The 26,381-nt window shown below is 35.4% G+C and overlaps 2 protein-coding genes across 2 annotated transcripts; one reads left to right on the top strand and one right to left on the bottom strand.

Annotated features, from left to right (window-relative positions):
- Positions 1-728: 728 nt before the first annotated feature.
- LOC109107990 (carnitine O-palmitoyltransferase 1, liver isoform-like) lies at positions 729-13,687 on the bottom strand. The gene is made up of 18 exons (XM_042714709.1): positions 13,551-13,687; positions 12,788-12,932; positions 11,491-11,662; positions 11,180-11,281; positions 10,944-11,081; positions 9,702-9,779; positions 9,476-9,583; positions 8,932-9,019; positions 7,893-8,088; positions 7,316-7,504; positions 7,067-7,172; positions 5,806-5,922; positions 5,539-5,703; positions 3,728-3,856; positions 3,222-3,377; positions 2,769-2,882; positions 2,576-2,668; positions 729-1,968 (listed from the first exon to the last, which is right to left on the bottom strand). Exons 1-18 carry the CDS (start codon positions 13,684-13,686, stop codon positions 1,840-1,842), a joined length of 2,361 nt encoding a protein of 786 aa, XP_042570643.1. The 5' UTR covers position 13,687; the 3' UTR covers positions 729-1,839.
- Positions 13,688-18,385: 4,698 nt separating this feature from the next.
- LOC109107988 (protein FAM171A2-like) lies at positions 18,386-26,064 on the top strand. The gene is made up of 8 exons (XM_042714705.1): positions 18,386-18,596; positions 19,216-19,443; positions 20,380-20,472; positions 20,964-21,116; positions 21,264-21,443; positions 21,622-21,735; positions 21,848-21,974; positions 22,231-26,064. Exons 1-8 carry the CDS (start codon positions 18,500-18,502, stop codon positions 23,783-23,785), a joined length of 2,547 nt encoding a protein of 848 aa, XP_042570639.1. The 5' UTR covers positions 18,386-18,499; the 3' UTR covers positions 23,786-26,064.
- Positions 26,065-26,381: the final 317 nt, after the last annotated feature.

The raw sequence follows: 26,381 nt of genomic DNA, 5'->3' as shown, positions 1-26,381 counted from the left end.
TTACTTCATCAGATTGAGAAATTTACATCTCTTGCTTACCAATCCTCTGCAGTGAATGGGTGCCGTCAGAATGAGAGTCAAAACAGCTGAGAAAAACATCACAACAATCCACACCACTCCAGTCCATCAGTTAAGGTCTTGTGAAGCTAAAAGCTGTGTTTGTAAGAAACAAATCCATCATCAAAGCAGTTTAACTTTAAACTGTCACTTCTGGCCAAAATACGAGGCCATAATCCATAGCAACATATTTATTTAAAACAGTTTTTTTTTTGTAAACAGTGCTTGATCTGTGCATATTTCTCTCCTGATTCAGACAACATTTTCACTGGAGAAAGCAAATATGGATTATTAACTCATATTTTAGCCAGAAGCAACTGTTTTAAGTTAAAAACATCTTAATGATCAATTTGTTCATTACAAACACAGTTTTTGCAGTCTTGTTGATTACTTCAGGGTTATTGTGATGTTTTTATCAGGTGTTTGGGTTCTCATTCTGACGGCACCCATTCACTGCAGAGGATCCATTGGGGAGCAATAGATGTCATCTACATCTTGAATGGCATGTCAATTTCAGCAAATCTTCATTTTTGGGTGAAATATTCCTTTAAATCACGCTTAACACTTTTCAATTTTTTTGAAAATAGAGTTTATGTGGAATATTTTTAAAGGGTTTAGTATTATTATTGAATACATATTAATCATGACCACATTAAGCTTTGAAAGCATTCTGGCAGTCGAATTAGTTTATTAGAAGGTTAACCACATGATTTAATTCCAAGTACACCATTTAAAATTAAAACCATATCAGATTTTGTATTGCATACTTAGCTTTGTTAAGGAGACATCTCTTTGTAAAGTAAACTGAATTTTGCAATTAACTGGACTTGATTTATCTTTGTTAAACCGTACATTTGAAACACCTGAGATATTAACAGAAATGTGTTCTGGCGAAAATGTTTTCTTCTCGGGCATCGCTTTCTTTAGACCTATTAGACATTCTCAAATGTGTTAAATTAACTGTAAATTGTTATTAAGTTATTATTTTATCTTAACTCTTCCTTGTGTAAAAAGGAAAAAAAGTACTTTTACATAAAAAAAAAACTTACAAATTAATAGACTTAATAGCGAGATCAACACATCAATGTATCTGGATAATCACATTAAAACTGCAGTCACATGTAATATTCTGAGTCATTAGTCACTGAAATCTTATATATACTTCTGCTCTGGGATTCAAGTAAATCGACACTGGATTTCAGCCCAAGGTCCAGTTATTCTAACACCTTAAACTGACCGGTTCAGATGGGGAGTTTCTATTTGGATGTGATTTATTGTACTGTAAGAGCAGTGAAGTGCCTTCATCAGAAGGTACAGAGGTGATGCATTACTGAGATCCTCGGTCAAGCTGTGTAATGAACCTACAACCATTACACTAACTGGTCAGATCATTAACCATTAGACTCCCATCACCCTGGTGGTGATGTATGCTAATAATTTTGATTCTTCATTATTTAAAAATGAGGACCAAACTAAATATAAATGGACTGGTCCTACTGAAAAACACACAAGATTTTCCCCTATCAAGCTATCTCTTGCTTTTAATGCTCTTTTATAAATTTGAACTAACTAATAGACGAAGCAGCTTCCACCATTTTTACATCATTATGTTGTTCATGGCTTCATGGCATCGATTTGTACAACAAGCATGGAATGTATGAATGCACATTTGCATATAATAACAAACGTGCATTCAAACGAACACACACACAAACACGCTTTTTCCTAGTTATATGCAACCTCATGTCTTCTTCTGACCGTCATGGGTGATCTGTTCTACCTCTACAGGTCTTTTTTGCTGTTCTTCAAGTGGTTTTGCTCAGCTCTGGATGGGTCTGGTTTCTCTGGTGACATCAACTCCAAGAGATCCATCAAGGCCTTCTTGATATCAGCACCAAACTTGTGAGAATCCTACAATCCAGAAAGAAAATAGAAACAAATTAGCTTCATTTTCATCAAACACTGTCGTAACCAGGTGTAGCACCGTAAAGAAAGCTACAAATGTTATATATGCCATAAAGGGATCTTTCACCCAAAAATGGGTGAAATTTATGTAATGAAATTTTGGATCATTTAGTTACCCTCATGTTGTTCCAAGCCTGTATGTATTGAATGAATGTCGGTAACCAAGCTGTTGCTGGTAGCCATTGACTTTAAAAGTATGGAAAAAATACTATGAAAGTCAATGGCTACTGGCAACTGTTTGGTTACCAGATATCATTTTTTGTGTGTGTGTTCAACAGAAGAATGAAATTCATACAGGTTTGGAACAACTTGAGGGTAAGTAAATGATGGCAGGATTTTCATTTAAGAGGCAGTCATGGCCTAATGGGTAGAGAGTCTGACTTGTAACCCAAAGGTCAAGAATTTCAATTAACAAAAATATTTTTAATATGTTTAGTTTTAGTTTAGATCCTAACCAACTTCAGAAAAACATTTTTTAAATTAATTCGCTAGTCTCTGTTTTTTCTTTTCCTATGGTTTCAGAAAATTGTTAAAGAAAGCACAGTGTACTAACAGTCTGAGGACAAGAGTGTTTGCAGGAAATGTGCAAGTTGATCATGTTTTCTCCGATGATGATGTAAGACACACCATAACCGTCATCTGCAACCTGCCAAGAGCACACAAATGAAAATAGATTAAATGCACACACACAAAAAAGTATCAATGGTTTAAGAGTAAATTTGTGAATATGCATGAATATTTCTGACCGGGCCAAATCCTCCACCGCAGGTGGTGTAGTCAGGGTGGTTAACGAAATCAAACAGCTCCACCTGCTGAAGAGGAGTCTGACTGGTGGAGAGGCGCCACGTTTCTGAAAGCACCTGAAGAAAACACACACACACAAAAATAATATTACATAATAATATTACATAAATCTTTTTTTTTTTTTTTAATTGTATAAATATTTATCTATTTAAGCATTATTTCAGTGACAAGAATGAGATTTTTTGCCTAATGGTAATGAGAACTGTCATGAACTCAGAGTTACAATGCAAAAAAAATTTCTAAATGTGGGAAAGAAAGAGGAAATTTCTTTTGCGCAATTGTTTCTTTCACTTATGACACACATGCAAGTGCATTTGCAAGAAAGCAAAATACAGTTAAACGTCCTTGTTCGGCAGATATATAGTAACAGCAGAGCCCTTCCCAGAGTTCCACACCTCTTTAAGGAAAGGTGACTCCTCTCCCAGGTATTTGGACACAATGTAGAGGCAGAACAGGTGTCTGTCTATTCCTCCTCCTGTCATTGCCATCCTGTACAGATGCTGGTGTTTCTCAGCCGCCGTACGGAAGAGATGCCGACACACTTCCTTACTCTACAGACAAAGAGAGATGCTTACATATGCACTTTTATTTGAAATTGTGCTCGATTTGTGAACTAACTGTTCTTAAACGATTCACAATGTAACAACACAGTGAGAAATCAAGTAATCAAATGCAGAATAATAGTACTTAAATTATTCTATTAAATTTGGACAAATACAGCATTTAAATGCATTTTTATGACTATCATCATAACCTGCATCACTCATGGTGATTAAATTGAACGGCATTTAACAAATGTTTATGTCACTACGAAAACAAACCACGCAGAATAGTGTGTGCATGTGTGTACTGGAACTGTTCTTCATCAGTATGTTTATATATTAGTGTATATGTTGGTTACCTCTCCGCCCTCCAGAGCTCTGACGAAGGTGCAGCTCTCACTGGTGCAGGAACGCACCGTCTCAGTCCGGCCCTCGCGAAATAGACGGGTCATAGACGCTTCATAGGTCAGAGTGAACGAGCCTCGATTCTGGATGTGAGGAAGGAACAAGAATAAAAGAATATTATCAGTTTATTAATTATTCAGTCAGGTTTATATTTTAATACAATATATCTACATTAAAATTGTTAGTGTGTCCTGGTTGGTTGCTAATGTGATGGCAGGTGGTTGCTATGTAGTTGCTAGGATGTCATTGTGTGATTGCTAGGTTGCTGCTGGGGGTTTGTATAGTTGTTAGAGTAATGCTAAGCAATTGCTAGCCTATTTTATGTTGTTAATTTCTCTTAGCTTGTTGCTGGCATATTTCTAACTTCTAACACATTGCTAGCACATTTTATCACATTGCTTAAATGTTTTAACATACTAATAGCATGTTTTAACATGTTACTAACATGTTTTAAAATGCTGCCAACATGTTTTAGTGTGTTAAGATGTTTTAACATTGTTAACACATGCTTCTATAATGTTTAGCAATGTTTCTAGCATGTTTTAATACGTTATTAAACATGTTTCTAGCCAGTTTAGTAAGATTCTAACATGTTGTAACACATTGTTAACATGTTGCTAACAAGTTTAACATGTTTCTAACATGATTCGTATGTTTCCAACATGTATTATATTTGTTAGCATGTTGCTAACCTTGTAACATGTTTCTAACATGATTAGTATGTTTCCAACATGTTTTATAATTGTTAGCATGTTGCTAACCTTGTAACATTTTTCTAGCATGTTTAGTATTTTCCTAACATGTCTTAACACATTGTTAGCATGTTGGTAACATGTTTTGTGTGTTTCTGACAGGTTTCAAATCATTGCTAACATGTTTTAAAATGCTTCTTACATGTTTAAAATGTTGCTAGCAACTGTTTTAGAACTGTTTTCGCATGTTTAGTAGGTTTTCAAAATGTTTTATAAGTGCTACATGTTGATAACTTTTTTAATATTCTTCTAACATGTTTAACATTTTTCTAACATGATTCAACACGCAAAATAAAAGTACTTAAATTATTCTATTAAGTTGGGATATAGCATGATTTCACAAAGTTAATGTCAGACCATTCTGTTTTTGCTTCAGATTTTAAAATTATACAATCTTAATTAGATTAAAAACTGCTCATGCAGCATCTTTGTTTGATCATGAATACAGTGTTTGCCTCTAACTGAATGGAAAGAGCACAGGCCTTAGTCTGTTTATATGAAGAGATTTATTTGATTTGGAGTTTGTTTTAAAATTTAATATTTCAATTTTACAAATAAATGTTCAGCACTTTGTCCAAGCAGTAATGTAAACACATCTTAAATCTCATTTTGTAAAAGAAACAAAAACAAAAAAACATGAGAAATTGGTATCGTGAAATCAATATCATGAATCGTATCACATCGTGAGTTGAGTGGACATCCCTAGTATGTTTCTAACTTGTTTTAATCTTGTTTTAATTTTTTATTTTAATATATCATAATATAATACATTTATAAAAGTCATATGTGTAAGTAATATAATAACGAAGTCAAGATAACTGTTAAACAATAAAACAATTCATCTACATTTGAAAAAATGAAAACAAAACATATTGTGCTACCGTGATTGTGAAGCGTTAGTGGAATATATTCATAGTTAATGTGATTCTTTATATTCTGCTAATGTGAAGATGAGGAGAACTGACGTCAGTACACTAGATTTGGTTTTTTGTGTTATGTGGGTACAGTCTTACCCTATAATAGGCCAACTGTAGCGCAATCTGAATGAAGGCATCCGGGCTGATTTTACACTTTTTGATGGCACCTTTGCCAAAGTCTTGAATTGGCAGCACATGAAAGTCAACGTCATCGGCTAGTGTCTGTGCCACAGCGAGAGAGCGTTCGATACGCTCCTGACACTAAATACACATACAGAAAGATGAATTATTCAATGTGTCCATTAGCAGTCACTGTATACGGCCTGTCTGTGACCATGAGAAGGTGTGACGGTGTGTTTGTACCTCTGCAGGTATGTCCCAGGTTAGTCTAGTAGGTGGAGGAAGGGAGGAGGCGACGTCTCCTTTACAGTGACCTTCTTCAGTATAACCCAGCTGGAAACAATCGGTAGTCATCACATACTGAGAAAGAAAGAGAGACAGTGGTATAAGAGAACATAACGACAACTAGATTGCATTTACTGAATAACAATGCAAGTCAGAAAGTTTTAAGTAAGTGAAAATGGTTAGCTTAACCAAACAGATGGCAGTGTTGGTACTGTTAACTAAAACAGCTAAAATATTTAACTGAACTTAAGATGAAATAAAATCAAATATAAAAATTAAATGAAAAAAAAAAAAAGACTTTAAAAATGTAAACAAAAGTGTTGCCTTGGCAAATAACTGAAACAAAGTAAATTACTAAAATAAAAAAAAAAAAACTAAAAAAATTTATATTATTTATTTATTTTAAAAATGGGTTGATAGTGCATTGTTGTTTCCCTTATTTTTACATTTAGATTACATTTACCATCATCTAAAACATAAATACATTTATAATGCAGTTAAATGTAAAACATGTTAAAATTAGGGCTGTCAAATGATTAATCACGATTAATCACATCCAAAATAAAAGTTTTGTTTACATAATATATGTATGTGTACAGGGTATATTTATTATGTATATATAAATACACACACATAAATTATATATTTAGAAAATATTTACATGTATATACATTTATATTCTTATATTTTATATTATATATAAATATATTTAATACATAAACATAACATATTCTTCTTAAATATATTCATGCATGTGTGTTTATTTTATATATACATAATAAATATACACAGTATACACACATATATTATGTAAACAAAACTTTTATTTTGGATGTGATTAATCGTGATTAATCATTTGACAGCCCTAGTTAAAATTCTAAATTAACATACATTTTCATACTGCACATTATAAAATGATGCATTAATTCACTTACAGGATTTAAAATGATCAATTTAATTTTTACTGTTGTTGTTTTTTTTTTAGACAAAATTGAGCAGTATTTTAATATCAGCCATAACATTAACAAAATAACTACCTGATTATTGTTTTTACTGCATCCCTATTATGTAAGAATTATTTACTTAAAACTAGATTATGATGTGTTACGCTTAATACAAGAATGATTCCTGTGAACCACCAGCACCATTATTTAGCTTATCTGATACTATACTTCATTAATCTCTTTATTATCTAAACACATTCTCTTGTGTCTCTCACCTCCCACACGTGAGCCATTATAGGTGCGTCCGCCCAGGAGTGTTCAGCATTGAGGCCGTTCTTCCCATTCTTATACAACACAACAGTGAACGACTTGTCAAACCACCTGAAACACAAACACAGTGTAAAACACTGCCGTAGTAAAGACAGGGACTATAAAGTTTGGCTGTGTAAGAGATCATTTATTTTATTTACAGTTCAGATTACATTTAGCATCTTTGTAACATAACTGATGGACGAACTTCTCACCTGTCGTAGCACTTTCCATGCAGAAGGGACTTGGCGTAGCGATCCAAATTGCCGGCAGGATCATCTCCCATCATGCCTTGTTCGTCATCATCCAGGGCAACGAAGAATGCCGCTTTCTCAATGCAGTCCAGAGATCTCTTATTCACTCCTGAGCTGAAGAACTCCTTCCTGGCCTGAGCCCAAGGGATTCTGGGAAATAAAGTTCAAAACATCTGAGCATTCACAAGATTTTAAAAAACTGTAACAGTCTCTCAAGGATTCCAAAATATATAAAATTTTTATTTTTTAACATAAGTTATTAATAAATACAACCTGCAAAGATTAATATTATGGTTAAGGTTTTGTGTAAATCACTAACTAAATATGAGTAATAATAATACAGATGCTGCTTTGAAAAAAAAACAACTGATAAATTAAAGTGAATTTTAATTCCATAAAAATTGTCTTAATTCATGATTTATATTGACTGTATCTTGGCCTACTTCTATAAAAGCAGTATTTTAAGTTTCTTTACATACAGAACACATGCATGTTTGTTTTTCAAATACACTCTTTATAGTGTGTCAGCAGACACTACCTGTCCCCTGCTGTCAGGGCTGCGAGTTTGGCCTCTCCGGGCACCGGGGGTGACGGGTCGTCCAGGATATGCTGAATCTGGTGCTCGATCTCTCTGGGAGACAGCATGCGGCCGGCATGGTACAGCCACAGGCGGAAATAACGGCCTCGGTGGAACACCGCCACATACTCACTGTCCTGCCAGTGGATCAGGGAGTCTAAATACACACAGAAAACTAGTAAACGCAAGCAGATTCTCACGGTTTGCCCTCATGCTTTGTGTATTATGTGCTTTTCAAGCATCAGCAAATGTACCAAAAAGTTGATCAGAAGATTCTCAGAGAGGAGGACACATCCTAGTGTGTATCTGGGTCAGTCTGTGTGTACAGTACAAACCAGGCCTGTCCGCGGGGTGTGTTTGTTTGTCTGTGTAAGTTTATACAACAAGACGTGTTTGTACTTTGTGACACTTACAGGAAATAGACTAATGTCAAATATCTTTTCATCCTAGAAAGTATGAGGAAATGTGGTAGATGAAAGGCTGAAAAATGAAACAGTTTAAAGAGATAATTAAAGAGAAGAACAAATATATATATATATATATATATATATATATATATATATATATATATATATATATATTATATATATAAACTGATCAGTGACAGTAAAGACAGTCATAATGTTACAAAAGATTTGTATTCCAAATAAATGCTGTTCTTTTAATCTTTCTATTCATCAAAGAATCCTGAAAATTGTTTAGATACCACAAAAATATGAAGCATTGATTAATTAACATTATTAACACCTATAATAATAAGAAATGTTTCTTATCAGTATATTAGAATGATTTCTGAAGATCATGTGACACTGAAGACTAGAGTTATGATGCTGAAAATCCAGCTTTGCATCACAGGAATAAATTTAATTTTAACATATATTCAAATAAACAACAGTTATTTAAAACTGTAATAATATTCCATGATATTGCTATTTTTACTGTATTTTTAAACAAACAAATGTAGCCTAATTTCAAAACCATTAAAAAAATCTAGCCTTACCAGTCTCTTCTCCTGGAATGCGTGTGGTGTTGAAAATCCTCTCACACTGAGCAGCACACAAAGGAACATTTAAAACTGGTACACGACTCTAAAAGACAGAGATATACTGTTAGTCAAGGTAACTTGAACCAAAAATTAGTTTTTTAAAAAGTATTTTCCAACCTCCTTCACCCACAATTAAAGGGACAGTGCACCCAAAAATATTATTAAAAAATAATATTTATTCTTACTACAAATTTTGTTTGGACTACCAGTTTAAGCTGCTATTGTAACTTTAAGACCAGTAATGAATATCTAAACTGTCTAAACTGAATATCTCTATGTTCTCTTTAATAAAACTATGCAAAACTATGCATAGACTCGATACACACAGCCCTGCAGGTCTTCCCTATACACAATCAGTCTCCATTACCCATCCATAGCCTAATAAAGTTCAATGCACAGCTAAAAATAGCTCTGTGATCAATCTCTGTCATCGCTCATGGCAACGAGAGGTTTCACCCATCGCCCAATAACATCTGTCAGCACTGCAATGTGGACTCACAGGTTTGATTTCCTCTCTGTTGAGTTTCCTGCGGTACAAGAGACACGCATGCAGTGTGTTTCCTGCTCTTGCAGCTTGAATCGGTGTAGGTGTCACGTAGAGGAAGTCCTGAGGATGAAAGAGAAGCACTCAAGAGGCTTGATTAAAAAAAAAAATGTGTATCACTGTACCACTAGAACTTTCTGCTTGTTAATGCATCTGAAAACGTTTTCACTGTGAGCCGTACCATTCCATAGTAGTTGCTGTTGACCATAAGTGGGCCACGCCCCCTCAGGTAGACATACTCCTCCCACCAATCACTGACTTGAAGATGGAGACAAGAAAAAAAAAAGGTTAGGAAATCTTTGTACAGTCCTACAGTTCAAACCCACTGGCAAAATATGATTTTCAGGTCAACATGTAATTAAAACTAATCATATTTGCATCCTTATTAAATTCATACTGAATTATTAAATCATCAATATCAATTTCAAATTTAAACATAATATTTAATAAATATTTAAATTAAATATTAAATTCCTCAAATTATTAGCAGACTATTTATTCTAAATAAATTATAATTGTTTAATATTTTTTTTTATAAATTTTTTGTTTGTTTGTTATGTAAAGCCCATATTAAACACCCACTTTTTTGTTATGCAAATAGTAAACTTAATATTTAATAAATATTAAATTCCTTGTCTCTGCTTAGGACACTTTTTATTCAAAATAAAATATAAATGTTTGTTTTTATAATCTTTTATCAAAAATGCAATTGCATCTTATACTCAAATCACCTTTAATTTGGCATGTGACACCCATATTAAACTTAATATTTAATAAATATTAATTTAAATACTAAATTCCTAATTTCTGCTAATTAACTATTTATTTAAAATTAAATAGAACTGTTTGTTTGTGTAATCTTTCAGAAAAATTTTATTAAAATGCAACTGTTTTGTGCATAACTTATTTGGTATATTTGGTATGTAACGCCCATATTAAACTTAATATTTAATAATGGTACTGTTATGTAATGTTCAGATTGAACTTAACATTTAATAATGGTAATGGTATGTAAAGCCTATATTAAACCTAATATGTAATAGATAATAAATATTAAATTCCACATCTCTGCCTATTAGCACACAATTTATTCTAAATAAAATACAAATGTTTGTTTTCATAAACTTTCATCAAAATAAAATAAAAACGCATTTGTTTCCACTCCGACATCACAAATCCTTCTTACTTTTAGCCTCTCTCCCCTAATCACCTTTATTTTGGTAGCAATGTCCACTTTTTTTTTTACAATCCAATCAATTCCTGATGCATAAAATCAAAATCCATCCTAAATTTTCCTTATATGTCAGAGCCAACCTGAATGTTTAATGTGAGATTACAGAAGCAAAAGAGGTTACAAACAGCATTTTTAAGGTTGCATTGTATTGTGTGAAGGTAAGGTGTATGGTTTGCTGCTTGCTCTCACATAGTTGGATGCCCACATGGCTTTCAGTTTGAGGTACCACTGCAGGCGGTTTCCCAGACTGCTCTCAAACTCCTTGGCCAGAGTAGTCATCCTCTCGTATTCAGCATCGCTCATCAACAGACGCGCAGATTCCAGGTACTATATGTGAGAGAGGCAGCTTGGAATGTTATTTTTTTCCATTTAAAATGATTTAGTGATATATTTCGGTGAAGATGATGACATAATGATGATCTCACCCTCTTAACAGTGTCCTTGACTGCTGGAACAGGCAGGTTGGGCAAAGAGCCCTGGTAGCTGTACAACAGAGGCTGTCTGCCTGAGAAGATCCGGACCATGGCCTGAAAACAAGCATATTTGAAGGTAAAGTGTGATTTTGATTTATCCAGTTTAATATGCATTGACAATCAGGTACAAGTAAAATATTTATAGCATGCTTCCCTCGAACCCTGACACAACAACACTGGCTCCACCAATGCCGTAAATGTGTACACGTAACCTTTATTTACCGTTGCAGGTTAGGTGTGTCTGATAGTATGAATGTACTAACCGCCCAGATTTTGGTGGTGTTGGACACTTTCCCATGTTGTTCAAACATCCAGCCGTGATACGACAGTAACTGCTTCAGGCAAAGCCTCATGGTGAAGATCAGCGAGAACCAGAGCAGAGTGCTGAACAACACGGCAGAAACCACCGTCCGACACTGAACGCTCAGAGAATCACTGCAGAGAGAGAGACACATTATTACACTGCTATATGGAATACTTTAACTGTTTTATTAGTTTTTGGGACACTCAATAGCTATGTTTCCATCACCCTGTTTTTATGCACATTTTGACGTATCGCATCAGAAACAAGTGATGGAAAAGAATTTGAAGAAGTCTATCAGCAAACTTTTTAAATGATTGTTTAATATGCAAAATCAGGTTATAGATATTATTATTGCCTCTAACTGACAAACAAAATGTGCTTAAGATCTCATCTTGAAAGTATGATATTGTCATTGTGACAGATAATTTTTTTAAAATCAAGGAGTAAATTATTATTTTAAAATGGGAAAAAATATTTGTTGACAAACTGGAGACACAACTTGAACTTTTTTTGAAAGAAGATTCTTATGCTGACCAAGGCTGCATTTACAGTAAAAACGGTAATATTTTAAAATATTATTCCCATTTAAAATAACTGTTTCCTATTTGAATATATTTTCAAATGTAATTTATTCCTGTGATGCAAAGTTGTATTTTCAGCATCATTACTCCAGTCTTCAGTGTCACATGATCTTCAGAAATCATTCTAATATACTGATTTGCTGCTCAAGAAACATTTCTTGTTATTATAAATGCTGAAAAAAGCTGTTTTTTGATGACTAGAAAGTTCAAAAGAACAGCATTTATTTGTAATCTTTTGTAACATTACAAATGTCTTTACTGTCACTTTTTGAATAATTTGAATGCATCCTTGCTTAAGTTAATACATATAAAATTTTCAATATTAGTCACATGAAGTTCAGCATCATCTATTCATTATTAAATTCATTATCACACATATGAGGGACACAAACTGCATCTGTTGTGTAGAATATCTCTTCTGATTTTTCCTGAAACTAACTGAAACAAGGTGTGTGAAGGTACACACCTTCCTCTGGCATTTTCATGAGTTTATGGGTGGGATCCCTCATTCTTTTAAAAAGTTTCAATGCAAGTTACATAATAGGATGATAAATGTTTCAGTGTGTTTTTGAGGCTCTAACATTGTTCACACTGCAGATAATTCATTTGTTTCGCAAGTTCTGCCTTTAAAGAGCAAGTTATCAGATTTCCCTGTGGTAATGTGACCTCTGTTACCTGACCGGCAGATGTTCTTGGATCTTAGCGATGAGGCCCATGGAAGGGTCCGAGCGTGTGTACATGGTGGCCAAGATCGCGATGACAACAAACAGCCATGAGGACGGGCTGGCGGGATACACACCAGTGATCACGTTGTTCTGTACAGGAGAAAGATGGACAGAATAAACAAAAGACACACTATGAAATCCAGCTGGGGAATCTGTGAGAATAACTGACATTAAAAAAATAAAATAAAAATAAACATTAAAAATAAACATTAAACAGATGTTAATCCAAATTAGCTATTTGCTTTTGTAATAGAGATTATATCATGCATTTTAGTGTTCATTTTTCTGCATTTTATTCTAAAATAAAAAATGTTTATAACCAATTAGAAAATCAATTTTTGACATTAAACACACTTAATTTCTGCATTTTATCCTAAAATAAATAAATGTGTGTGTTTTTTTTATAATCAAGTATAGAGATCCATTATCAACATGAAATGCACTAGTATTATATAAACAAAAATAAGTGTAAAATGGATGGATTTAATAGATAAAAGAACAAAATAAAAATTAGATTTGCTTTTGTAATGAAGACTTTATTGTGCATTTTATTAAAAAAATGAAATAAAATTAAAATAAAAATGAATTAACTTTCTCTCTGAAACTAATATATCATAGTCTAGCATCTACAATACAAGCGGTTTTAAACCAAATGCCAGATTTATCATATAAAATACATCACGTAAATGCATCACGTTTACACTTCAGCCGTGTACGTGACGTCGATCCCCTCCAGGAGCGGAGACCTGACAGATAGACCTGTCTCAGGGCCTGATGGGACAGCTGCAGGTCGATCCCCTCTGGAGTGATAGTGAACTGAAATGCCACGGCCTGATGGGCTTCTGCCATTTCTAAAGAGAGTGTGAAACAAACACAGAGCCTTTAAAAAATGTCAGCTCAAATTTTACTGTAATTTGTGCGTACGAGTGCATGATCCCAGCTCCCAAAGTCCATCTCTTTATCTCACTTACACTTGAACACCATCCACCAACCATTATGAATCAACAAGTTCAACATGTTGAGTTTTGACTTCCTTCAAAACTCTTCTTCTTTCGGCCTTTATCCAGCCTGGTCATGCTTTCATTTCTCATTCGGACAGAATAGACACTTAGACTTTATATATAAATAAATAAAATCACTCCCACATCTACATCCAGACAAGATGTATCTATGGCAACAGTGTTGTTATGGCAACTAGGAGCAAAGGGTTCCACTTCATATGTACAGTGATGTACATTTGGTAAAAGAAGCTTTACATTGTCAAAGAATTATTAAAATAATGCATATAAACAATTCACACAAACAAATGACACATAGCATTGTTATTGTCAAATAAATCTCAAATTAAATAGAAATATATAATTTAAAAAAAAAAAAAAAAACATAAAAAAATTCCATTCCATTCCCGGAATTTGTGCTCTGCATTTCACCCATCCAAGTGCACACACACACAGCAGTGAGTACTGAACAAACACACACACACACACACACACACACACACACACACACACACACACACACACACACACACACACACACACACACACACACACACACACACACACACAGCCGGAGCAGTGAGAAATAACACTAAAAATAAGCATGTTGTAATATAACAAGTCATTTTTTTACACCATTTGGATTTAATGAATGACATAATGATGAATTTGAGTCATGAACATAAAGACATGCTTTTTCATCAGTTTCATTTTCTTAAAATCAGTTATTAATTTAATATATATTTAATACATTAATACTTATTTTAATTCCCAACTGCGAAAATAACTTTAAAAAGGTACAAACTTATTTAAATATATTATAAAATAAATACATTAATATATATATATATACATATGTGTGTGTGTGTGTGTGTGGTGTAAGTGTATGTGTAATTAGGGGAAAAATCTTTAAACATTAATCAAAGTTCTGATAAGAAAGAACGTTCAAAACACTATTTGAGTATGCAAATACACAATCACACGTCAACCCCTTGGGACACCGCTTTCTGCTACTATTTAACACTGCGAGAAACATGCAAATGAGGCACTTTCACCGGTGACCAGAAGAGGGCGCTGCACAGAAGGGACTTGCATGAACTTTAACCCAATTAAAAAAAAACGACTTCAATTAATTTAAATATATTGAACTGGAATATGGAATATGTTCATTTGAAAGAAGGAAGCAAAATAATACCCAAGCAATAAAAATAAATGACTTAACACGACATATAAATCCGTAAGGAACAGGTGCGAGACTTTGCGTGGGTTTATCGACTAATTCACAATTTAATCCTCCTACAAAGACACCGACCTTTATCAAAAGGGTTTATTGCGTAACAAAATAGTTAATCATTAATAACCTACAGCAACCTAAAAAAAACCTAGCGGGTGAAACAAACACAGAGCCAAAAAAACAGCATCATCAGCATGTGAGGAGGTTTTTAAGATCGAAATGACAGCGTGCAGCTAAACTAGGAGTCCAATGTCATTATAATAGAGATAGGAACGTATTTAAAGTATGATAAAGACCAATAACGGATGATGTTTTCCACACCAGCTACAAAAAAAAAAAAAAAAAAAAAAAAAAAAAAAAAAAAAAAAAAAAAAAACCGTAATCAGTATTAATCATCCCACACATGTCCATCACCCATCGTCTCCAGCACACTACAGATCCTCAAGCCTCAGATTAGCATTAGTATCAGAAATCATCATCCCTACCCGCTGTTTACTGATGTTACTGATGACGGGAACAAAGTGACGGACTCCTCTCCTCCCTTCTGCCTTTGAGGAACATAAACATACAAAATAATTACTAATAAGCGCGTAATAACGCCAATATAGATGCTGAGGGTTCACTGGTATGAAGCGTAACTGGAAGTAGCTTTGATACAAACTGCGAAAGAATGTAACAGATACAGCGAAGAGGGCGGGAAACAAGCGGCTCGGAAGTGCGCTGTGATTGGTCACGAGACAATGACGTTTCTGTGGCAAATGAGCGGATGGAATGTCGCGCAAAGCGTCGGAGGCTTCGCTGTGATTGGACGTCACAGCTGTCAATCAAGGATTACGGCCAACGGGACAAGCAGCGACATAGGTTTACAGTTTGAGTTTGGGTGTGGAGTGGGGAGAGTTAAACGCAAATGTTTTGGTGTTATTATCAAGCAGAGATAAATATTTGTGCAAAATCGTTTCCTCTACGTGATATATAACCTCTACTATAATTATGTTATCAATTTAGTTCATATAGGCCTCTCTCTCTCTCTATGTGTGTGTGTGTGTGTGTGTGTGTGTGTGTGTATACTTTTACAATTAAATAAGGATGCTGAGATGATACAAACGAGAATCTTTAAAAAATAAATAAAAAAATGTGCTATGGTCATTGAATGTTAACATTCTGTTGAAGTATTGATGTTAGTTTCTTACAATTCTTTAACATTTTTCACAGATGTTTAGAATTAATGGCTCTAAAAATGCCAAGTGATGTAAACATCTATTAAAAAAGTAGAAAAATACTTTCCTTGCACCTTAAATTCAGTTTTAAAAATAAAATGTTTTAATGTTTTCAAGGTAAAACATCTATACAAAAATACTGACATAAAATATTATAAATTATATTACACATATTAAATATTTTAATGAAATAATTCACATATATATTATAATAGGCCTATATATTTATATAGCCTATAAATGTATATTTATATTTTTATTTATAAATTACTTTCACAGACATTGAAATCAATGTATTCAAGTCACTGTCTATAAAATTATATTTTAATGTATTTCTGAATAACAGATCTGGACCAAAGAAAAACTGGTCAATTATTAACTCATAAATGTCTTTCTCTGTTTTATAAAGTGTTATAGATAAAGTTACTACTACAGACATTAGCACAGGTTGGTTGTGTTTGACTAGTAATACACTTTATGGATTTTTCAGGATTCGTTTATTTTCGTAGAAGTGGGGAAAGACCACCCAGCCCCTCGACCCCGACTCTTGTCTTACATAAGCTGTGTTCATCTGACCTATTTCACAACAGGAAGTACCTGTGGGACAGCACGGAACAGGTTTCACCTTTCCCACAATTACTGAAGTCAAGAGGTTCATAACTGGGACTGTTGTATGAATCTGGACCAGGTGTTAAGTTTATTTAATTGACTCTCTCTAATGATAAAGTCGCATCAGGATAATCATTTAAATAGCGCCCTCTAGGTGTTTTGAGGCAAATAACAGCTGATTGCGGTCTTCCATGAAGAGCTTTTATGGAGTATTTCCCTTTAGCACAATGTAAACACACACACAGTTGTTCTGAAGAAAAGATTATGTCTTGTTTAATTTATTCTGATAAACTGCACTAAAGCACTTTGTATCCAAAAATAAAAATAAAAATTGGTTTTATTGTGTTCACATATTCACTTAGTTGCTGATATTGGGATTTTAGACTGAATGTCAGAATTCACAAGAACATATTGTATTTTAAAGAAATAGTTTACCCTAAAATAAAAATTTGGTACAAATGTACTCGCCCTCGGCCATCCATGATGCAGGTGAGTTTGTTTCATCATCAGAACATATTTCCATGAGAAATGCAGAATTACATCACCTGCTCACCAATGGATGCTCCCAAACAAATCACACACATCATAAATAGAAAACAAACATCTTAAAAAAAAATAACAACAAACAACAAGTAATACACACCTCTCCAGTCCATCAATTAACGTTGTGTTATGTGAAAAGCTGTGTGTTTGTAAGAAACAAATCCATCATTAAGGCTTTTTAACTTCTGGCTAAAATACGATTCCATAATCTATAATAACACTTCCTCCAGTGAAAAAGTCCATGCCCTGTTGTCCTCTCACATCAAAATCCACCAACAAATTTGTTTAGAATTGTTTTGGACTGTTTTTGCTTGTAAACATTGCTTGATCTGTGCATATTTCTCTCCTGATTCAGACATTTTCGTTGGAGAATGCAATATAATAGATAGAGGACGAAGCTTCGATTTGAAGTGAAAACATCTTAATAATGGATTTGTTTCTTAAAAACATGCAGCTTTTTACTTTTACAACAAGTAAACTGATGAACTGGAGTGTTCTGGATTACTTGTGATGTTTTTATCAGCTGTTTGGACTCTCATTCTGACGGCACCCATTCACTGCAGAGCATCCATTGCTGAGCAAGTGATGCAATGTTGAATTTCTCCAAATCTGGTCTGATGAAGAAACAAACTCATCAATATCTTAGATGGCCTGAGGATGAGGAGATTTTAAGCAAATTTAATTTCCTTTCATAAATTTTTGAATTTTGAAACGTCTTAAACCAAAAAAATATGAATTTTATGTTATTGGATTTTGACTCAAACCCTTATAGTTACTGACTTGAAGTCCAACTTTCCTCGGTCTTCTCTATATGTAATCAGAACAGATTACCAAAACAAACAGTAGATAGGGGCCTACTACAAATTTGCTGTAGGTTTATTTAAACGTACTGCCCTGTTTGTCCACGCGAGGTCGCTGTTTTTCCTCTTCCACTGACAATGAGAGGCGGCAGCAGCGCAGCATCCCGCATCACACTGAAGGATGCTGGCAACCATGTCTGAAAACACACACACACATTCACATATGGCCGACGAGGTGAAAACAGCGATGTAGCTTTGAAGATGCCATCCTTTTTCGTGTCCCGTTTTCTCTTCTTTATATTTTTGTCCGGTTTTAAAGGGACCGCTGGTAAATCGATCCCTGAAAGGGAAGCTCTCGGTGAGTAGAGAATAAAGGGGCGTATAGCGGGTCTGGATGAGGGAGTGGTGGTCTATTTTATGCCCAAAACATCGAGCAAGCGAGCCAGATGCTACTGCAAAAACGTATTATTTGTATGAATCGGTCTATGATTGCTGAATGCAATTCTGAAATACAGATTTTGACGAATTTTACTCAAAATGCATCGCATGGCTTTATAGACAGAAAACAATAGTGCATATTATTTGAATATCGGCCTTTATAAATTCATTACCAATCTGACTGTAACTCAAGCTATTGGCTGCATTATTAAAATGCACATTTAAACGCTTTCTAAACAGCTTTTGTGTGTCTATCAAATATACAAATCTAAGATTTGCTGAGGCCCACTGACAGCTGATTATGAATATGCTAATTTATCACTTTAGCGCTCTATATTGTTTCAGAATGAGTTGTGAATGCTAAATGAAAGCTACCTCATATTCTTTTTTTTATGTGTTAAAATCTAATATATTTCTATATGCATTTGGTCTTTTAGTGTGCAATATATCTGGTTATAATTGAGGTTTCTTATTATTGACGTGCCAGAAGATGTTCTTGCTATGCATCTGGTCATATGAACTTGTTTTATCTCTCCCAGAGGTGCAGGTGAGGGTCCAGGTGTTTGACAGTGGTGATCTTTCACCCCTGGCCAATGCTGCTATTGCTGTTCGTGGTAACCAGACTCTGCTGGCACAAAGCAAAGCAGGCAGTGATGGCGTGCAGGTCGTCAGCTTCCTGTACCGCACGGGAACATGGGTAATCATTACAGCATCTCAGAGAGATTACCTCACCAGCTCAGTGCCATGGCACGCCAGCCGTTTACCCTGTGAGTAAAGATTAATGTGAACTGTATAAATTGTGCGTTATACATAAGTTGCATCATGTTCAGAATCTGACATTTTGTGTCATAAATTCTTTGTTTTCAATATTTCAAAATGTGTTTATTAAGTGTTAGATGTAATGTTTAATAAACTTATATAAAATGTTTGTAATGTTTAACTCTTTCTGTGCTGTAAATCCTTTACCTAATTTGGTGTTTCCTTTCAAAAAAGATCTGCCTTTTAAAAAAAATTGCTTGTAAATCTCTTATTATGCTATTTTATCTTGCATTAAAACCTGATTTCTTTGTTATCTCAGGTTTTGTTTTTATTTTAGGCCTCATTGATCTGAGCTTATGGATCTCATGCATGAAAAAAGTATTATTTGTGGATAATTTTGGCAATGTTTACTCAAAAACTGAAGTGTATAAGATAAGATCAATGAGGCCTATGATCAATCAGTTCCAAAAAGAAATGCAAAACCAGTGCTAGTTGGTAAAAAGAGAGTTGATAAAAAGACTGAATCCAATAATCTGATAATAATATAGGTTAACGAAATTTATAAGTTTTTTTTTGTAGGCCAGTCAATTTTGGCAGGGAACACCAACTGTAACAAGGTTGAAAAATGAAATTCTTATACAAAAATGAAGTTATTATACACTGTGTGAGCAAAGACAATTTTAGTCCAATCCGATAACATTAACTATCATTTTCGGGAAAAAGAATATCATCCCTGGACCAAAATGACCAGAACACAACATGAGGGTTACACAATAGACAAAAAAATCAAGACTTTCTCAGACATTTATACAGCACTTTCATTGTCACATCTACTATTTCTGATATAAGTGAAGTTTATAATGACATGCTGTTCACTATGGCATAACAGACATGTATGCATATTTTAATTTACTACCTTTTTAACACATCTCCGTCTCATTTAGTATATGCCTCTGTCAGTCTTTACCTGATGGCCCAGAAGCCCGGCACACTGATCCTATATGATGATGTCATCCAGGTGTTTCATGGCTCCCAAAGTAAGAAAACATCAATGACCTTTAAAACAACTTTATATACATACATATACACATAGACACACATTGATGTAAAGGCATTGTAAGGCAGTCAGTGACATGCCTCGGAGAGGCTTACATTTCACAAAATAATAGAACAAAGAAAGTGTATTGCCTAAGTGGCAACCCAGCTACATAGTGCAATCATTGCATTACATTTAGACATTTAGCAGATGCTTTTATCCAAATCAAAGATGCCCTACACACACATTAGAAACTGGCATAAAGACATTTCTATACCAGAATACACTCATTGGTTCCAAAGCTTAAGAATTCAATCTATTGAAATCAATGTTAAAATAATGTTGGTTTCCACAAAATGTTACATATCCATTTTAAAAAAATCCACCACAAATACCTTTGATTTGTCAAGAAACACATTTAGGCATATTTAACTGAATTTAATTAAGTAGCATATTAGTTAATCCCTCTTCTTTTACTGTTTTAACCTTCAGGTGGGCGGAGCCAGCCGTGGCTGCAGGTTCCAAGGCGGAGCCTACAGTTTAACTCCTCCTACACAGAACTGACTGCAGTTTTAACAACAGCCAGAGAGCAGAATGAAATTAACTCATTCCCTTACCCACTCGCTCTGGAACCAAACAACACAGGTCCGAAAAACATTCGAATCTTTCAAGATAAAGATATTTAAATATTTGAACCATAATAAATGCTCCATATGAAGAGACTTATATATAATAGAGTCTTGCTATATGAAATAGAGCTATAGATAATATAGTATATTTATAATGGCTTAGGAGGAGAGAATGGCTGGACGGACCTGACAACAATAGCAGCAGTCAGTGCACAACTGTTTGACCGCGAGGGTCGAGCGGTTGAGGTCAGCGAGCCAGTTCACATCTCTGTGCCTCTGCCTTCGGATACTCACATACGATCGGCCACCAGCATACCCGTATGGATGTACGACACCAAGACAGGTACTCACAATGCTTGAAGGCATGCTTTTATTTAGCAAAAGTAGAGTACAAATAAAAAACAATAATGTATTGTCCCATCTGTGACAATGGAAGTGCCAAGAAAGTCCTGCTTAATCCCAGTCAGTACTAGCTCTTCACTTTGGAAATGCGGTAGGAATGATATGCGTTTGTTCTGTAGGACTATGGGTACGAAACGGAACAGGATTTATCACTCGAGAGGGATCGCAGCTTACATGGGACTTCACTGCCTTCCAGCTTGGCTACTGGATTGCAGCTTTCCGTTCTTCAGCAGGTAACATACTCAAATGCAATTGCACTGGTACATGCCACAATATACACACTTGTACCTCAACCAACATGGAAACGTGCACAAATACTAATCGTGCTTTGTATTTGAACACTAGGCTCAGGTTTGTCTCACCCGGGCCTGAGGGACATCACAGCCTACCACACCTTCTTCCTGCTGTCCATCTTGGGATCTCTTGCTCTCTTGGTACTAGTCTTGCTCTGTGTCCTACTCTATTATTGCAGGTGTGTACTAGTTTGTCTAAATTATGTGTAACTAGAAGCAACATAGGCTCATTGGAAAGACATGCGTCTATTTTGAATGTGCTTTTGGTGCCACTTACTGGACATTTCACTTCGAAAGTTGTTTGAAATGTGCAAGAAGCAACATAATACCATTTTTTCCCTCTGAGCTTGGTTTGATTATAAGATATATTTCACAAGGTTACAGTAAATTACTGTTTCTGAGTGCTTTTCCTTAAAATCAACATCTGTTTTCTAGACGAAGATGTCTGAAGCCCAGACGGCAGCAGAAACAGATTCAAGCTCCATCTGCTTTGAATGGATCCAAGCGGGACCAAGGCACCTCCATGTCCCATTTGAACCTCATCTGTGGTGGCCATGTTGAATCCGCTGCCTCCAGTGGCAACTTGGATGCCAACAAATCAGAGGGATCCCCATCCCATGCCTTCAAGAGTGCTCGGGATGAGTTTACCAGGCACATTCCTGCCCACAAGCTTCGGCACTCCTCTAAGACCAAGCAGTCTAAAGGAGCCCAAAAGAATGCAGAGAGTTTCCCCATGAAGGTACATCGATCCACGGATACCAGCAATCTGGATAGCAATCTTCTACATGATGAATATGGACGCAACTATAGCACTGATGACAAGGATCATGACTATCGCCGGAGGCACATTGTCAATGATAACCGGGGCTACACATCCGACCCACCTTCTCCACCAATTGTCGACAAGCCACCAGAGTATTCGCAGGTTTTGCAAGGGCCGGATCGCCCATCGTCGCTAAACACACAACCAGGTCAGATTATATTCTGCAGCTCACTGGATCAGATGAAGGAGAACATGTATCGTTCTATGGTACCCACTCTTGTGATCCCGGCCCACTACATGAGGCTTTCGTCCGAGTTTGGTGCCACAGATCAGGGTAAAGACGGGTCGAACCAGGCCGACCGAGATGGACAGAGTTTGCAAGGAACAAGCAGTGGGATTCAAGGTCAAAACCATCAAGGCCAGACCCCTGGTTCAGGCCATTCAGAAGCCCAACAAGGTGAATCTCCAGCAGGCTCAGATGAGAGTATGTGGCCCCCTGGTGGACCACCAGCGCCGGTTCACATCCCTGTTTTGTTCAATGACTCCACCATCTCCCAGATGAACGGCGAGCTGCAAGCACTTACGGAAAAGAAGCTTCTGGAGCTGGGGGTGAAGCAACACCCTCGTGCTTGGTTTATATCACTCGACGGACGTGCCAACGCTCATGTGCGCCACTCCTACATAGATGTAGGTGCCGATCTAAGCCACAGTGGAACACATAGAGGCAACCACAGCGCCCAAAGCACGTTGAGTGCCCCTGCCGGGAGTAGTAAAGACCGAAACGTAGATACAAGTCTCCAAGACACACAACATGAGCGCAAGTCCGCATCCAGTCGGAAGAACAAAGAGGAACACCACGGAAGTGGGCGCAAGGGCCATGGAGGAAGCAGCTCCAGCAGTACACGTGGTGGGAAGCACTACAAACCAACCTACCATGACCCTCTGGACCTAAGTGGAGGAGTGAGCCGCATGGGGGCCAGTTCACCACTGGAAAACCCTTTGACCCCTCTTTTGGATGACGGTCCTGAAGAACCCAGAGGGTCTTCAATGCCGAGAAGGGGTCGAAGCCGGGGGAACAGCTCACGTAGTAGCAACAGCGAAACACAACTTGACTCCGTCACCAGCCCAGAAGATGACAATGACCTTGATGACAAGGATGGGAACAAGAAGAGTCCCTGGCAGCGCATTGAAGAGCGCCCCCTCATGGTGTTTAATGCCAAGAAGTAGAGCGAGAAATCAATCCAAGCAGCTGCCTTGAATAATTGGACAACTAGAGATGTGTTCAAATTGATAATGACTGTTTTGACACCCAATGATATTTTCACGGGCCGACTATTTGTTATATTGTTATAATTTGATAGACGTTTCCAAAATGATTGTCATGCTATTGGATTATTTTGTCTTTCTATGACAACATATTTTCACTGATCAATTTGAATGCATCTCGGGTCAAAGAACTCAAATTTGGTGGCATCATACCATCTTAGTGTTTTGCACACCAAGAATCACATTAAATTCAAGAACTAGTTGTAGTGAAAAGAACGCCATTGCAGATGTAGGAATACAAGATACCAAACAACAGGGCGAGTGCATTAATATAAAGCACAACTCAACAACACAATATGCTGGTCTACAAGAGGAAGACTTTATCTTATAGTCTTTCTATATCCAAGCCATTCAAACTCTTACAAACAACTGCATCCAAAAGTACCCGAGTACCTTTTCACTCTCAATGGCTTTGTGATAGACTTTTTCACTGGATGGATTTCGCTAAAGCTTGAGTCATCAATATGTTGGATCAAGGACTTGATGTTTTCAGAAACTTTACATTAAACTTTTAGAGACCCATTTTCTTATGTTCTGATGCAGTATACTGTATTCCTTGGTGGTATTTCTTCCTAACTTGCTCGTTCTTCTACCTTCAATATTCATTATTTTGATGTCATTTCCTCAATCTTTCATACTAACTTTATATGTTATGTGCATTGCTAATCTGAAATTTACAGTTCAGATTTCAAACATTCCAGATTTTTTACCGTTAGTCCTTAAGTAGATGAATTAAAATTAAATTAACAAGGCTTAATGTTCACATTTATGTGTGATGTGATGTTATTGCAATTTTTAAGTCATTACACAAAGCATTTTCGATTTATTGTATTATATGTTATGCCATAGCACATGTTGCATTAAAGTGCAGATTTGTATAAGAAAAGCTGATTCCAAATTAAGTTACTCTTCAGCGGGACCCCAATTTCACTTACAATGAAAAAGCATCGACTGTAATACAGTAGATATGAATGTATGTTAGCATTTTCAGTCCGCTTTTCATTTGTTTAAAGAGAGCCATTAGCATTTTGTGTATATGTATGATAGCCTATATGTGCATGAGATAACTAGTATAGGACAACAGATTTTTTATGCCTATAAATTAAAATAGACACTATCAAAGCATGAAGATGAATATTAGATGCATCTGATACTGATGCCTGATGGGAAGAAATTTGCCAAAATTTCAAATTAAATATTATATACGAGTTTACAGGCCAGTGTTTGGCCAATGTATTTCCATCCAAACTTTTCCAACGCTGTTAATATTCACATTGTCTGCATTGCATTGACTGTGACAAAAGTCTGACTTGGATCATTTTAATAAGCCATTCAAATATTAAAATCTAATAATTTGTAACACTTCTTAATTGTACTTTTCTAAATTTTTAAACTATTTATTATTATTTTTCTCATGTTTACTATTATTAAAACAAGCACAAGACATGTCATTTTTAAAGCAACATTTTATGAATAATTAAGACAAATTTACAGGGTAGTGTAAGGAGCATGAAGGCTGAGACTTTGAACTATTTGACGACTATCAAGCATAATACAAAGAGACTTTTACTAAAATAGCTCTGCTCATGCTGATCTGGTGCCAATCACATGTAGAGCAGTGATTTACGCTGTCTCTTGTAATGATCGTCAACTAACTATAAATGATAGCATGGTTGCAACATGTCTCATGTGTCATTTGTTTTGCAACCTTTCATAACTTCCTTATAATAACTGAAACGGATATAACGGGAGCTGAGATTAAGTACTGGATTGTGTTTTGTCAAACTTACTAGAAGTGAAATCGAGCCATTCTGTTCCTCTGTCTGTTTATTTTGTTCACAGCCTGTGGATAATTTACACAGGAAATATCAATATGCCTTTGTCGATGTACATTTATCACGTGATGTGGTGCTCTGAAACACATTTCCCTCTGTACTGTGTAATTATTTCTCTCTTTGATGGAGTATGAACATGACTCTGATGATATGATGATGTTTCCATTGTGCACAACAGCTTTGCTTAATTGTTGAAAATCATGGCAGATGGAACTTTTGCAATTTTATAATTTGTTCATAATATCCTAGAAAAAGAAAAAAAAAATCACTTGTGAAATGGACTGTTTCACTTTTGACGTGCCCAAAAGTCATGTGCTGTACAATAAAGAAATTCCATTTTCTTGTGGGGTTTTCCATAATTTCAGTTTTTAATAAAAACAAAACTCAAAGTAGGAATCCTGAATCTTTTTAACCCATGGGATATTGCAAATTAAATTCTCTTGTAAACATAATTTTCAATCATTTGTAAGTATTAATATTTTAGAATTTTAATGGCCATTTTTAAACTTGTACCGGCAACAATATAATAACAAAGGTAATTATAAAGAAAAACCGCATTGATGCAACAAGTTATTTGGCAAGGAAAAATTATACATAAAACATATTAAAATAGTAAATTCACTTTAATGACATCTTACATTACCTGTAGACCAGATATTGAT

This window comes from Cyprinus carpio, chromosome A24 (genome assembly GCF_018340385.1).
Source record: "Cyprinus carpio isolate SPL01 chromosome A24, ASM1834038v1, whole genome shotgun sequence".
Lineage (NCBI taxonomy): Eukaryota > Metazoa > Chordata > Actinopteri > Cypriniformes > Cyprinidae > Cyprinus > Cyprinus carpio.
This window is presented reverse-complemented; position numbering and strand designations above follow the sequence as displayed.